At 30.4% G+C, this 14,229-nt stretch overlaps 1 protein-coding gene across 1 annotated transcript in view; it reads left to right on the top strand.

Annotated features, from left to right (window-relative positions):
- The first annotated feature begins 9,058 nt into the window (after positions 1-9,058).
- LOC118188283 (ankyrin repeat and FYVE domain-containing protein 1) overlaps positions 9,059-14,229 on the top strand; it is a 61,890-nt gene continuing 56,719 nt past the window's right edge. The window contains exons 1-2 of the mRNA XM_035358695.2: positions 9,059-9,218; positions 9,885-10,071. Coding sequence (XP_035214586.1) covers positions 9,209-9,218; positions 9,885-10,071 — 197 coding nt within the window. The 5' untranslated portion in view covers positions 9,059-9,208. The remainder of the gene's footprint in view (positions 9,219-9,884; positions 10,072-14,229) is intronic.

Raw genomic sequence — 14,229 nt, 5'->3', positions numbered from 1 at the left:
AGATGTGCACTTGTGAAATATGCGTCCCGGCGAGGGCATTGCTCTTTTTTCACGTCTCCGTCATCAAAATATTCTAATGATTCGACAAAGTTTTAATATTATTTATTCTACACATCAGTATAACGTTCAATAAAGATAGATCTTTATTATTGAACTAGAAAGTTAACAGATAAAATCTTTATTGATTAGAAAATTAAAAGATAGAATTTGTATTTGGAATAGAAAACTGAAAGATAGAACGAAAAATTAAAACCTTTACATTTAAAAAATTAAAGATATCAGGAAAAAATTTGTTGCATACAATTTTTTCCCCGATACCCTTTAATTTTCTATTTCTTTCAAATCTCAAAGGAAAATTGGGCTAATATTAAACTCAGGAAATAATAATAACTCAGTTTTAAGATATGATTGTTTAGATACATGATATAAAATGCAAAGTTTTCCTTTTTATTTGAAGAGTAACGGCGTTAAAGATACCAACTGCACATATGTTTTGGAAAGTAAATATTATTTTTGCTATCCAACATATTTAATTTTGCTGTAACTTAGAGATATCCACGAAGCATGATTTTTACATGCTATGAAAAAGAGTTAATGTACTATATTTCCTTTTACGTTAAAATTATGTGTAACTGAATAAAATATATATTTTATGTTTTTATGACAGCATGAGTTGAATAGTTGAAAGAAAATATAACTTTTAGTTTTACTAATTTTACTTTTCTTATGTTAGCAATGAGTAGAAGTGGGAAAAGTTATATCACAGGCAATTTCATGAAAAATATAAATTTGTACTTTTTAATAAATTATGCTGTTTTCGTTAATTCAAACAACCAATTGTTATATGATAATATGCGATATGTGATATAAGTTGTTATATGGGACTTCTTAATTTTTTTCTTTGCTAAATAATCCCAATTTTAAATGATATAAATATAAAAAAATAAAGGATTTAGCAATGGTTGTAAAGAAAGAAATGTGTATTTTGTGAGCTCGTGCACTTCCCATTTTTACCTCATTTTCCACTCTTTTTGATCTACTAGTGGCTCAGAGGCTAAAGCTACGAAATAGTGCATTTAGAACTGGATAGTGCATTAGCATCTGGATTTAGCTAACTGCTGAATGATTTGAATATCTAGAGCAGAGTTTCAAGAGGGTTCGGTGTTGACTCGGGGGGAGGGGTCGATTAAATTTTAAAGGGGTCAGTGATGATCGAGAGGTCGATTGCGGGTCGATAGCCAAATATGCAAGGTCAATTGATAGGTATAATCAAGATTCCATATATTACAAAAAAAAAAAAAAAAAAAAAAAATTACTAAATTCATAATTATTTACTGAAAGAAAACTATATCATGATTATCTTCGGTTTTCGTTATACAACTGATTTGTTTATATCCACAATAAATTGAAAAGAGTTAAATTATTTTGATAATTTAATGTCCCTTACTGAAAAGACTGTTCGTATTTTCTCAGAAGATATATTGAGGATATATTTCATCCGAAGATATATAAAACACATGCAAAATTCAAAAGAAGATTTTAATGTTCGCTTTTAAGATAATTATATTTGAATGTGCGAGTCGGATTTACAAAATCGCTGAAATGTGATCTTGATATAGTAGAGTCATTAGGATTATTTTGATGTCAGGAAACTGAATAAATGAGCAGTGCCCTAGCCGAAACTCGAACCTGGAGCTCTCGAATACGCGTCGAGTGTGCTACCCTTACACCACGAAGGCATGCACAAAGAAGGGAGAAAATACCTTATACACTACCCTTTTTAAAGGTTAAATGGGGATTAGAGAACCCAGTCGCCAAATCCTGGTGGCATGGAGGTAGGAAGTAAGATGGAGTCGCCCTAAACAAGTTTCTCCTGTGCCCTGCTCTGAAGCACCGGCGATCCCTACGTGGTGACCAAAACATTGGGTCATTTACCATTGAGTTCTATGGGATTTGACGCGTTCGGATGTAAATTTTTTGTAATTACGTCGTAAATATACATATAAATGTATATATTTTCTTTTTCTACAACACTTCAGAGTCCTAAGTATGTGAAAACAACATATTTTTAACAACATTTCATTCTGAACGGAATTAAATGCTATACTTTTCACAGAACAGTTTTCTCAGAATTTTTAAATTTGAATGAAATATTTTCACAAGTTTTCGTTAGTTACATTAGAAAAAAAAAATTAAGGTAATTCGATTTTATTCGGTTAATGTACAAAAATTAAGATCAAAGTTTATTGTATTATTAATATTAAAATTATGTATTATTTCTTTTCTATTTATAGAGCTTCTTTCTAAAATACTTTCTTAAATATGACATGATTTTTTGGCTTCTGAGGCATCTTTTAAATCGAAAAATGTAAGTTAATTTATAATTAATGCTCTATTCGGTTCAGTTTAAATTAGAGAATTATTAGGAATTAGCGAAATACTTTAAATAAGTATTTCGCTAATTCCTAATAATTAAATAGATATTAAATAGTACTTGACTTTCTCTGAACATTTCTGAAAGGGAATAAAATAAGTTTTTTTTTAAGTATTATTTAAAACTTGTAACTGAGTTATTATAAAATGTAAGGGGAATAATTCTTTTAATTATACTTATCAGATTTTTTTTAACCCTTCATTTCAACAATACATATTCCAAAACTCTTTATTACGTTCTTAAGTGCGCATCTCATAGCATTTGCTTTACAATACCTTTTAACAGATTGCTTTCCAATACGAAGAAGTCTTGCTTAAATAGTTTTATAACGTATTTGTCAACAGGATTTCAATTTATGTTTACAATTCAATATTAAGGTTATTATATATTTAGATAACATTTATAATCATTATAAATTAGATACATTTAATAATTAGATTTCTTCACAGTACTTTCACAGTTGTTTATAAGTGAATAAATTCTTCATTTCAAATACATTTATAAATAATTTAATGAATATTTAAGTATTTTGTCAAAGGCAGATACATGCTTTTTGAAAGCACATGCATAAATACCCATACATATTTCCTATTTTTCATTTCCGGCATGTGCAAATATTTAATTTCTGTGCATTCACTATATTTTTTGTGTAAAGTAATTTACACTAATTAAGCATACACCTGAAAGTTTTACATAAAAAATATATATGAATATAATTTGAATGAAAATTATAAGTATGATTTTTAATACTCACTCAAAGGTCAGTTTTTGTTCAAAATTCCTCCACGATGGCATCTTTCTCTTTAGGCAGATAGCCCTTGCATGCGTCACTCTATTTAATAAAAACTTAATCTGACCTATGTGCCTCATTACAAATATTTTAAACATACATAATTTTATATTTATAAAACGTGTAAGCCCAAAGTAATTATTTTTCAGATATATAAAATTAAAACGATGGGCTTAAAATGAGCAGCAGTAAAGCCTCTCCTCTAAAAAATTTTAAAAAATACATGTTACAATAATATATGGATGTAAAAAAAATTTTTTTTATTTAAAACATTTTGACGTTTGGAAAATAAAATAAAAGTAGCGAATACTCTATCGAGGGTATCGAAAGACGTATACAATTTTAAATGTACCGTAAGGTATTTTTCATTCTTTAAGCATAACATTTTTCTTAAAATGTATATTTTTGTAGTGCAACAGCTTAAAATTTTATAAAGCAAATTCATAATCAAAATCGCTGTTGTTAGTTATCGAAAAATAACCAAGATGTGATTTTTGCGTAAATTTCACTATACTATACAAATTGCTATTATCCATCACACTATAAATGTTTCTTTCATGCTAAAGTGTCCCTTTTTCGATTTCTATGGAACTGTCGTGTGTCGAAATACTATCAGAATCTTATCAAGCGAGCTTCTGAATGTAAACAAAGAGCACCCCATCTGGTGACCCAAGCTTCAAAGCAGTGCTTCACTTTTAGCGCGGGTTGGCCCCTCCTCCCTTTCCTACCTTCATGCCTGGTGGTGAAGAATCATCATCCACCACCTTTTTGTTCGGGCACCACTGTAGAAACATTAGGTCTTTTTTTTTTTTTTTTTAAAGCAGTAGAAGGGAAAAAGGTGCAATGCCCTTGCCGGGACTCGAACCTGGACCTCTGGAATGTGCACCCCGAGTGTACTACCGTTACACTACGAAGGCATGCAGAAAGGGGGGATAAAATACCTTATAATATCATGATGCAAGAAAAATTAAACACAAGTCTTGTTCAAAACACATGTTTGAGCTAAGTTTCGGAATTTAAAAATCATTCGAGAGAAATATCCTAGAACTAAATTTGTTACCGAACCAACTTTAATGACTTCTCCCTCCCGTTACCTTTTTGTTATCTTAAAGTTATTTATGTGAAACTATTTGTATTATGATTATGATGTATGCTGCATATTATAGAGATAAATGCTAGAGGGCTGATGAAGATAACCATTCTTTTAAAAGGGGTCGATGCAAGAAAAAGTTTGGAATCCCTGATCTAGAATTTTTGAGGATTCTGGTACATTTAATATGCATAAGCCAGTTTTCAGAATGAAATCCTTCTTTTGTTTGCCTTTCCGTGAATATTACTTTGACATCACTCAAAATTAAATAATGTGTTAAAAATTACTTTCTCATAGTTATTAAAACAAATATTTTATTTTAATATAATATACACTGCTCAAACCAATAAGCGAATATTGTGAGTTCGGCAAGAAATAACCATACAAACGACAGCTTTTTTTAAAAAATTAAATAGAAGAGGTTAAAAAGAAAAACTGTAACTTTGAGAATGCTGGAAATAAGCAATTTTTGTCTATGACATCGAAAACTACATGGCTTAGATAAGAATTGAAAAGACTTGTAGCTTTCCTTTTGTAGGAGGAGTTTAAAAAATCTGATGTAGACACCACATGAGTAATAGATTTAAACTGATGATCTATAATTTAAACGTATTTCCTCAAATTTCATCAGAGATATATTTCTCAGTCAATTAATTATAGTCTTACTTCGCGGCAAGGCAAAAACACATGGGTGTGCTAAGTTTCGGAATTTAAAAATCATTCGAGAGAAATATCTATATTTAAACTTGAAACATCCCTATTAAAAATTGTAAAATACAGGAAAACAGAAAACACTAAATGCAGTTAAAGCAGTTGAAAAAAAAATGTTACAGTTAAAATTGCAGTTTATACGCAAAAATAAGCAATTCTGCCAGCAGGTATGAAGGTACATTTTTCGGTGCACAAAACTGAAAGTTTACTTTTCGTTTCACTCGGCAAAAAGACACTGAAGGTGCAGAAACTGACTAAATTCACTACTCTCTTAAAGAGTTCCAAATGTAACAAAAAGGCGGATACGTTAGGCTTAGTCACACTAAAACAACTTTTAAATTGTTGATAATTCTACTACTATAGCATGCAGATTAACTACTTAACTGGAACATAAGAACAATAAAATTCAATCACTTTTAAAGCAAAAAAATGCACAATTTACCATCATATAAAAATAAAATAACTGATCTCACGGAGACGGGTAACAGAGTGAATATATATATATAAAGTAAGAAATTTAGAACTAATATTTCACAAAGACCAGAAATGGAAATTCATAATTAATAAATTTCAAATAATTATAGAAATGCAATAATAAATTTAAAAATTTTAAAACAAAAACATTTCAAATTTCCAGAAAAATGAACAACTGTTTTTGTTCATTTTTCTTTTAATTTCACAATTTTTGAAGAGGGGTTTTGCTTGTTTGAAATGCTTTGGTTTTAAAAATTTTTAATTTATTATTGCACTTCTATGATTATTTGAAATTTATTAATTATGAATTTCAATTTCTGGTCTTTCTGAAATATTAGTTCTAAATTTCTTACTTTATGTCTTTTATGATAATTTTTTCTGCAGTTTAATGCGCGAAAATAACTAGGCATGTTTGTGCTTTGTTTTCAAAATAATTATTTTGTGTGTGTGTGTATATATATATACTTTTGGTGCGACCGATTGCAACCAAAATGGGAGATGTATAACCACATCTTATAGCACTCCCATGTACAAAATTTCACCTTTTAGAGACTACTTGTTTTTGAGTTATGCGAGATACATACATAAAGACCTCGTGAAAAAGTCTCTTCTGAATCCATTTTAAATCCATTTTACAATCCTTTCTGGGAAAAAGTGTCCTTTTTTCTGTCCCTACGAACAGATGTCACGCAAAAACATCGCTCAAATGGATTCAAAATGGATATTTTCGTTGAAATCTGATACATGACATTTTTCGAAATTACAGTACAGTCAAAAGTCGTTAATTCGGACACCCATAATCTGGAATGATCTATAATCCGGACCTCAAAGCTAAAAACTTTCTGCGCATGCGCCGCGTTGACGCATGCGCATAGGTGTTTACGCGTGCACGTAAGACCTTTACGACTGCACAGATGGGTGTGCGCAAGCGCAGAATACGTTTTCGCGTGCGCGTTTAATGCATAACGGACGGTATAAGCTAAAATTATCTAATTATCTATTTCAGTTAATGTTAATGATTGCGTTGTTCCTTAATCTTCGAATTGGATCCGGCTTATTATTTTATGCAGACTGTAAGAGCAATTTCATAAAAGTAAGCTTGAACTTTCGATTATGTCAAATAGAATTTCCGATGCTGGAGCTCGCAAAGGATCTATAAAACGAAAGTATGTTTCGATGTCCATCAAACAAAAAGTGGAATTGCTGCAAAAAATGGATAATAAGGCATATCCTTTGTTATCTAACCGTTCCGAAATCTGTTTATCAATTTCACGCTGCTCTGTGCGGTGGGTGGGGGGGGAGGGGGAGCGTCGCGGCGCGCAATGAACTGGAAGTTGATCTGCCAGCACTATCGTTATCTTCAGGGCAGATGTTTTTATTTTATTGAGCTTATAATTCCTTACTAAATGTAGTATTTCATCTCGATGTACTCCGTCTTTGATATGATTTAAATCAAATTCCTCGTCATTATAAATATCACGAATACAAATCAAATAGTTTTCTGGTTGCAATTTTCTAATTTCGGCTATGCGAAATGTATGCTTTACGCATGCGCGCGTTGAAAGATATGTTTAATAAAGTAAACAAATAAATATTAAGCTTTTTTTTTTTTGTAAATTTTGATACCCTTTAGATCATAATTGCTCGTTATTTTATAAATTACGGTTTCATATTTTTAATTTTATAATTTCTGCATGCCATCTTACCAGATTTAAACTGATGATCTATAATCCGGAAAAATCGATAATCCGAAATCGCCGAAATCCCGACGAGTCCGGATTAAAGACTTTTGACTGTACTTCCTTTATTTCGTACAAAGAAGTAAAAAACTGACATGTTTTAATGTTTTGTAACAGTGAATGCGATGTCTCAGCAAGATGACTCAACTGAATAGGTAGCCTGAAGGGCCATCGATCATGTAGAGGACGGTCAAACCAAAGCCGCCTGAAATACAGCCTGTTATCTACAGGGGGATTTGGTCAAACGCGATCTGTTGCAGACAAAACGTTAATAGTTTTTCAAAGTATCATTTCCTAAAGCGAATTCTATTTCTGATCAAGAGACTGTCACCGTAGCAGAGGTAATGAGGGAGGATTGGATTTCCAGGTTCCGAGAACCTGTTCATTCCGATGAATTAGGAAATTACATTCCGATGAATTAAGAAACTACATTCCGATGAATTAAGAAATTGTTACTCGGATGTAATTAAAGAAATCGGCAAGCTACTTGGCATCGACAAAACACAAACGACACCTTTACATCCTCAATCAGACGGCTTGGTAGAGCCGTTTAATTAAAACAACCTTAATAAACTCACTCTGAAACTCACTCTGTTTCCGAAACCGAAAGCACTGGGACAAGAAATTTACTGGCTTACTGCAGTGCTGTCCACGAGACTACTGGCTATTCCCCATCCCAGATGCTTTTCGGTCTTGACCCTCGTCTGCCTTGTGATCTCTTATTTGGTCGCTCTACGGATGCACCTAAAAAGTGCCTACGGATGCCAAGTGAGCTTGGCAACGGAGAAGATTAAGACAGGATAGTACACAAGAGCTACAGGACGTGCACTCAACGAAGGTGATAAAGTGCGATTATGGAATCTGATTTGAATCAGTTTAGAACCACAGTAAACTGAAATTAAATAAACCAGAACCACAGTACACTGAAATTCCACTCCCAAATTCTATTATAAACCTATCTTTTGTAGTTACTTAAAGCTAAAAATATAGAAATACTTAAGAAGGAGGCAATAGTACTTATTGTGATATGTTTTAATAATGCAATTTATATACCTATATATTTCTTTAATTTAAAGTATGGTTGTAATTCTCTCTGAGTTTCAGAAATGGTCTAACTTTAATGCCAACAATATGTCTATGTCATGTTCATGATATGTCTTTCTGAAAAATCCCGTAAATTTATTAACAAGAGGAGTTATTAATAACACAATATGCTATACCTCACATGCTTTCCATTGAAAGTCTTAAATCCAGAATTAGGGTTTTCAAATAATGAGCAAGAAATATGATATATACTTACGTAAATAAGGTTAGATGCAAAGATACGCTTTTTTAATCTACTCTTAACATTTTGTAGTATATGTATACTTAATTCAGGGTTTTTAGATCCTTTTAAGCACATTAAGATGCACAACAATTATTATCTTTTTTTTTTTTTTTTTTTTTTTTTTTTTTTTTATTATTATACGCTATTTCACTTAAATTCTCTTTTATACTACGGGAAAACGATAGACCCCCTAGTTCTTCAGGGTTCGGTTGAAACTCGTCTTCAGCAGCTTATAAACTAGTAAATCAATTGAACTGTTCCTCTTAACACTATTAGGAACTACAATCAGTAAACATTTAAATTGCTGCATTAAAGTTTATTTTCCGGGTAACAGATAATTCCATCGCATCTAAATTTAGTTCATTTCAAATCCTTAAAACTGAGAATAAACTCTTTTAAGTCTTTCTCTCCCCTTTCATTTTTTTGTTACTTCAGTGTGAAGTAGGTGTGGCCGTTATCCTATTTTAAAAGGCGATACGTACAAAGAGGAAATGAAGAAATGAGTGGATAAAAACCCAATTGAATGTGACGGCACTTGGCTTGTTGAAAGCCGACGGTAGTGACGCAGGAATGTGGCTGTCAGCCTATTGATTTACTTCTGAATGCCGTTACCTCCTCTTTAGTTTTTTAAACTAGTGTAAACATGTCTGATGGTATGTTGAAAAATTAAGTATTCGTCTCGATTCTGTGTAAATTATACTGCATTCTCGAACCTTTAGATATTGAAATTTAATTAATGTTTATCTATTAAAATCCATGTGTTTTGGGTCTATTATATATTTTGCAAAACCGCCCGTTTCTATTACATACTTTACCATAAATTTATAGCAGTAAACTGAAGTCAGTGTGTAATTAATGTATGTAACATGAAATCAGTGAATAGCATATTCTGAAGTAATAGTTATTTCATGGAATATAACATAGTTAAATTGGGAATTTTAAGTTCATTTAATATTATGTTAACATTGTGTTTGAATGGAGTTATATTAATTGCATTTATTCCAGCTCTAAAACATACTTAGGCATTTGAATCTGCTTTTAAATTTTAATACTACTACACAGAAGTAGCATGCAATAATTGTTTATTCACATATGCATACTGTACAAGAATATTTACTACCCAGTAGTCATAATAATTTACCTTTCATTTAGTAATTATACAGTATGATTTATTTCCTTTTTATGAATTATATTTTGTTCATTATTTTAGATTACATAATAGTTACCGAATGCATTAATTATTATATATTTACAATATATTGACACTGAGTTGAAATTAAAGTTTTGAGTGTTTAAAATATTCTCAAACACTTTTTCAGAAAAAGCAAAACTGGAACGGCATTTAACTCTTCTTCGAGGTGAATATGTCAAACTTCAAGCTAGATTAGCAGAATCGGAAAAAAATTACAGCATTGCAGCTGCTCAGATTGGAAATACGAGTGGAGATTCTTTTATTGTTAGGCTTCTAAAAACAGTAGCTGATCTTTTTGATAAAGAATTATATAGGTATAAATTTTGAACTAATGTTTATATAATAAAATATATAACATGTTTGTGTTACAATTGGTGATGCATTATAAATGTTATTATTTTCATTTTATATTTAATTTAGTCTGAAATAAAAATTTTAATTGTATAAAATATTTTATTATTTTACATAATTTTAATCATTTCCTTTTTTCTGTTGTTTGTACATATGCTTCTTTGCTGACCATGAAAATTTAGTTTTAATTACTTAAGGTATTAAATACCTGTGTAACTTAATTCAAATTATGAAACATTACAATAAATAGTTAAAAAAATATTAGTTTGTATCAAAGATAAAATATTTCATTGATATATGTTAGTGTGATGTAACATATGTGTGAGTTATTCTAATTACAAATGAATGTAAAATATTGCCTAAGAAATCTTTGTGATAAGTATGATCACATTTTTTGTCATTTTTAAGTTTTGTTAATGATATATTGACAAGAAATAATATAATCATGTCAGAGATTAGACCAATGTCTTTCAACTTTAATAGAGATACATTCAGTAAAATTTTTTGCTCCATTTTCTTGAGTAGAATTATTTTTTATACGAGAGTGCCATGTATTTTATGGTAATATTTTGTGTACCACTGTTTTATGTTATTTTGATGCATATTATTTAATTTAAATGATTTCATGGCTAATCTTTGGAATATGGTAACAGGTAGTTTGGCGACATTTTGGTAAGGCGATAAAGGTTACTAGCTAGGACTCTAGCAGTGTACATGGATAAAGTCAAGAGTGTGCGCAATGCCATTTTTGTGCGATTCTGGGATGTTTTTTTAAGTGAAAATAGGTCGACGTGTACATGGATGATACCGTGTATGTGCAATTCTTAAAAACGCGGCACGCAGTGGGCGATTCTGCACTTTCTCCCAATTTCGCACTTAATCTTCGTCATGATTAAGCATTTTTATTCCATAAAAGTTCTAGTATAAGCGTAATTTGGCTAGCAGATTGTTGGAAAAAATGTTGAGTTAAAAAAAAAAAAAAAAAATGCCTTTACTTCGTGAAAACAAAATGGCGTCCAAAACAAAACTAGCAAGTTTTTCGCCAAAAAATCGCCAAGTTACCATAATCCGAAGATTAATCGATTTCATATTTTATCAGTATAAACTCTTTATTTTATTTCAACAAGGTTAAATATAAGTTAATAGGGAAAAATGAATGATTGATATAAAATTTATTAAATGTGTTTTGACATAAATTATACTTTCTGATTGATTAATATCAAAGGATTTTTATTGCTTGCATAATCAGAAAGAATTATCTTGCTTCAAATGAAAGGCCGAGTAAAATTTTTATTCTCTTTTAATTTTAAAATAGTTAAAAAACTACTGAGTGTAGCACAGTATCTATAAATCTGTGCAAATTGTAAATTACCCTTGTTTTAATACGACAGATATCTACTTCTGTCAGAAAATACAGTTAGTAATTTTATGGTTGTTTTAAAGTTTTTAATTCTGCTTGAATTTTTTTTTTTTTTTTTCAACTTAATCCTTCAACAGTTCTGAGATTAAGCAAGTCTTTCTGCCCCAAATATGTGCAATATCTGTCAATTGTAAATTTGTAATGCAAGCTGTGTTCATTTGCACCCAATGTAGTGTGTAACTGGAATGCGAGTTGAGTACATAGATGACCATCAAAAGTTTAAACAGGTTTTACATTTTTGAAGCAAAAGTGAATATTTTACAAAATTATTAAATCTAGGATTTATTAAATTCTTTTTTACAAACTGCAATTTTTGATTGAATTAATTAATCAAATGAAATTGTTTCATTTCAAGTAAAGATTGCAGTAAAACGTATCTTCTTTAATTAGTTTTAATTTTCGAGTTTGAAATAATCAACATTGTTATTAATAATTAACTGTTATTGATATTATGCCAAATTTGTTAATATTGTGCTGTTAATGCAGAAGAGTGTCAATAAACCTGTCCATAAGAATTAAATTTATTAAGATAGAAGCTACTACATTTTAAAAGTATAAGGAGGAATTTTATGTGTATCTCTAAAAAGCAAATTCTGAGATTTAGTTTGTACATCTAATGATTTCTTGTATTTAAACTTAAGTAATGCTGGGAAAATAAAATAATTTTTTTAACTTGCATGTAATAACTAAAAGACAAAAATTTTAGTTTTAGTATTAGAGATGTGATAAATCCTAAATTTTTTTTTTCAAATCCAAGTCCTAAAAGGTTCTTGAATATTTTTTATGTCGAATCTCTTATTTCCTTCATGCAGAATATAAAAAAAAAGAAAAGGCTTAATAAAAGTTATTAATTAAAGGAAATTTCGAAATCTATGCATTATAAAAAACAAATTTAAAAATACACCTATATTAATGAAACTATTACAAATGAAAGTTAGTAATGAAGTTTTTGATTAAAACTCTTAAAACTTGTTCTACATTCACAAAATGAACAAATTTTCTTGTTCAAAGAGGAAAATTCTTTGAATAATAGTTCAGATTTTTTACATATTCCAAAAAATCCTTTAAAATTAAAGCAAATGTAAAGGAGAAAAGATTCTTTTAGGAGTTAAAAACAGGAAACTCTAAACATGGAATATTAAATTCTGCCTAGAAAATTAACTTTGCACTCACCCTTAGAGGATATGGGTGACATGAGTCCATTGGTATTTCATTAATTGTGTTCTTTTAATGAATGCTTCTAATGACCTTAACCAGTCTTTTTAAAGCTTTTAACACACACAAAGTAATTTTTTTTTTTTTTTTTAAGTTGGAAAGATTTAAATGAAAAAAAAAATGCTAAAATTAAGGTGGTGCCCTAATATCACCAAATTTGGCGATATGTTTTCTGCGCTGGTTTTTGGCACGATTGCATGTTGTATGGCAACTCGAGTGGTTTAATTGTTTGTTGGTTCGTGTTGTGCATGTTTTGAAATGGCCTATGTTGCGATGATAGACGTGGTGGCAAGATTTCAGTCGTGTATTTTAGATTGTGTGGAAAGTAAATTTAGTATTAAAAGGTACAATGTTGGAGTTGTTAACAAGTCTTTTGTTCACGGGTGTGTTTATGAGGATGGAAGTGTATTTTTGGAATCTCTGTGGGACTTTTAAAAATGGAGTACGAAATGCGCAGCTGCTCTGAGATCTCGGACGAAGAAGGGCATATCTGATAGTTCTTGTGTAGATTTGCAGTTAAATGATTGCTGGTAAAGTATGTGGCTGTCAGCGGAGTTTAAGATTTGGATTGTGGTTTTGGCATAGTAAGTTAACTTTGGAGGAAGTTTTTATTGTTACTTTCGAAATTATGAATCTCGGAAAGACATGTGATATAGCAAAATCGGGGCACTTTTGTTGAGAGACGTTGTGCGACTGGCAAAATTTTATTCAGGAATGTATTATGGTAAATCCATTTTATTTTAGCGTTTTTATTTTGTAGAATGTTATGTTCATTGTTTTTTTACTATGAATTTCTGTTTTTGTTGTTTTTTTGAATTGCAATTCAGTTTATTTGATTGATTTGTGTGCAATGCCTAGATTGTGCAATTTGTAGATGTTTTTGTAAGTTTAAACAGAATGCTGTGTATATGGTATTCTTTGAAATTTATTGTTGTTATGTTAGTTTATTAAAGCGAGGTGCAGGGCTGTGGAGTCGGAATCGGTGTCAGGTAGATTTTTGGGTAAAGGAGTCGGAGTTGGAGTCTCTAAAAAACACGTTGACTCCAACTCCAGTTTTTGTTGAACAGTTTGAATTTGAAATGAAATTAAAGTGAATTGAAAAAAATTAATGATAAACTGAGTTAATATTTTTATTTATATATACATTAATAAACAGTTATTTTCTATTTTATTGACATATTAGTAAATAAATATAAGGGAGCAGGATGGATGTGATAGTTGCCATTATTGATTAAAATGATTCATTTAGTTACTAATCTCATTGGTGAGTTGAGGTAAGCAGCAAGAACTCCCAAAATTGATGCCATTCTTAGAAAGCGAGCAGGAAAAGGAGCAATGCAATGGAGAAGTACATATTTGATGATATAGTGGTTGATAGGATTAAGAACTTTTTCAGAAGATGTAAATAACTCTAATATTTCACTTACAGAAAGACTGTGGAATGATCTTGCAGAACTGAAAATCCTTCTTTCAACACCGTATATAG

Source organism: Stegodyphus dumicola, chromosome 1 (genome assembly GCF_044657685.1).
Source record: "Stegodyphus dumicola isolate Sdum_Otavi_A_Nest chromosome 1, ASM4465768v1".
In the NCBI taxonomy this organism is placed as follows: domain Eukaryota; kingdom Metazoa; phylum Arthropoda; class Arachnida; order Araneae; family Eresidae; genus Stegodyphus; species Stegodyphus dumicola.
The sequence above is the reverse complement of the archived record's forward strand: the minus strand, read 5'-3'. Positions and strand labels throughout refer to the sequence as shown.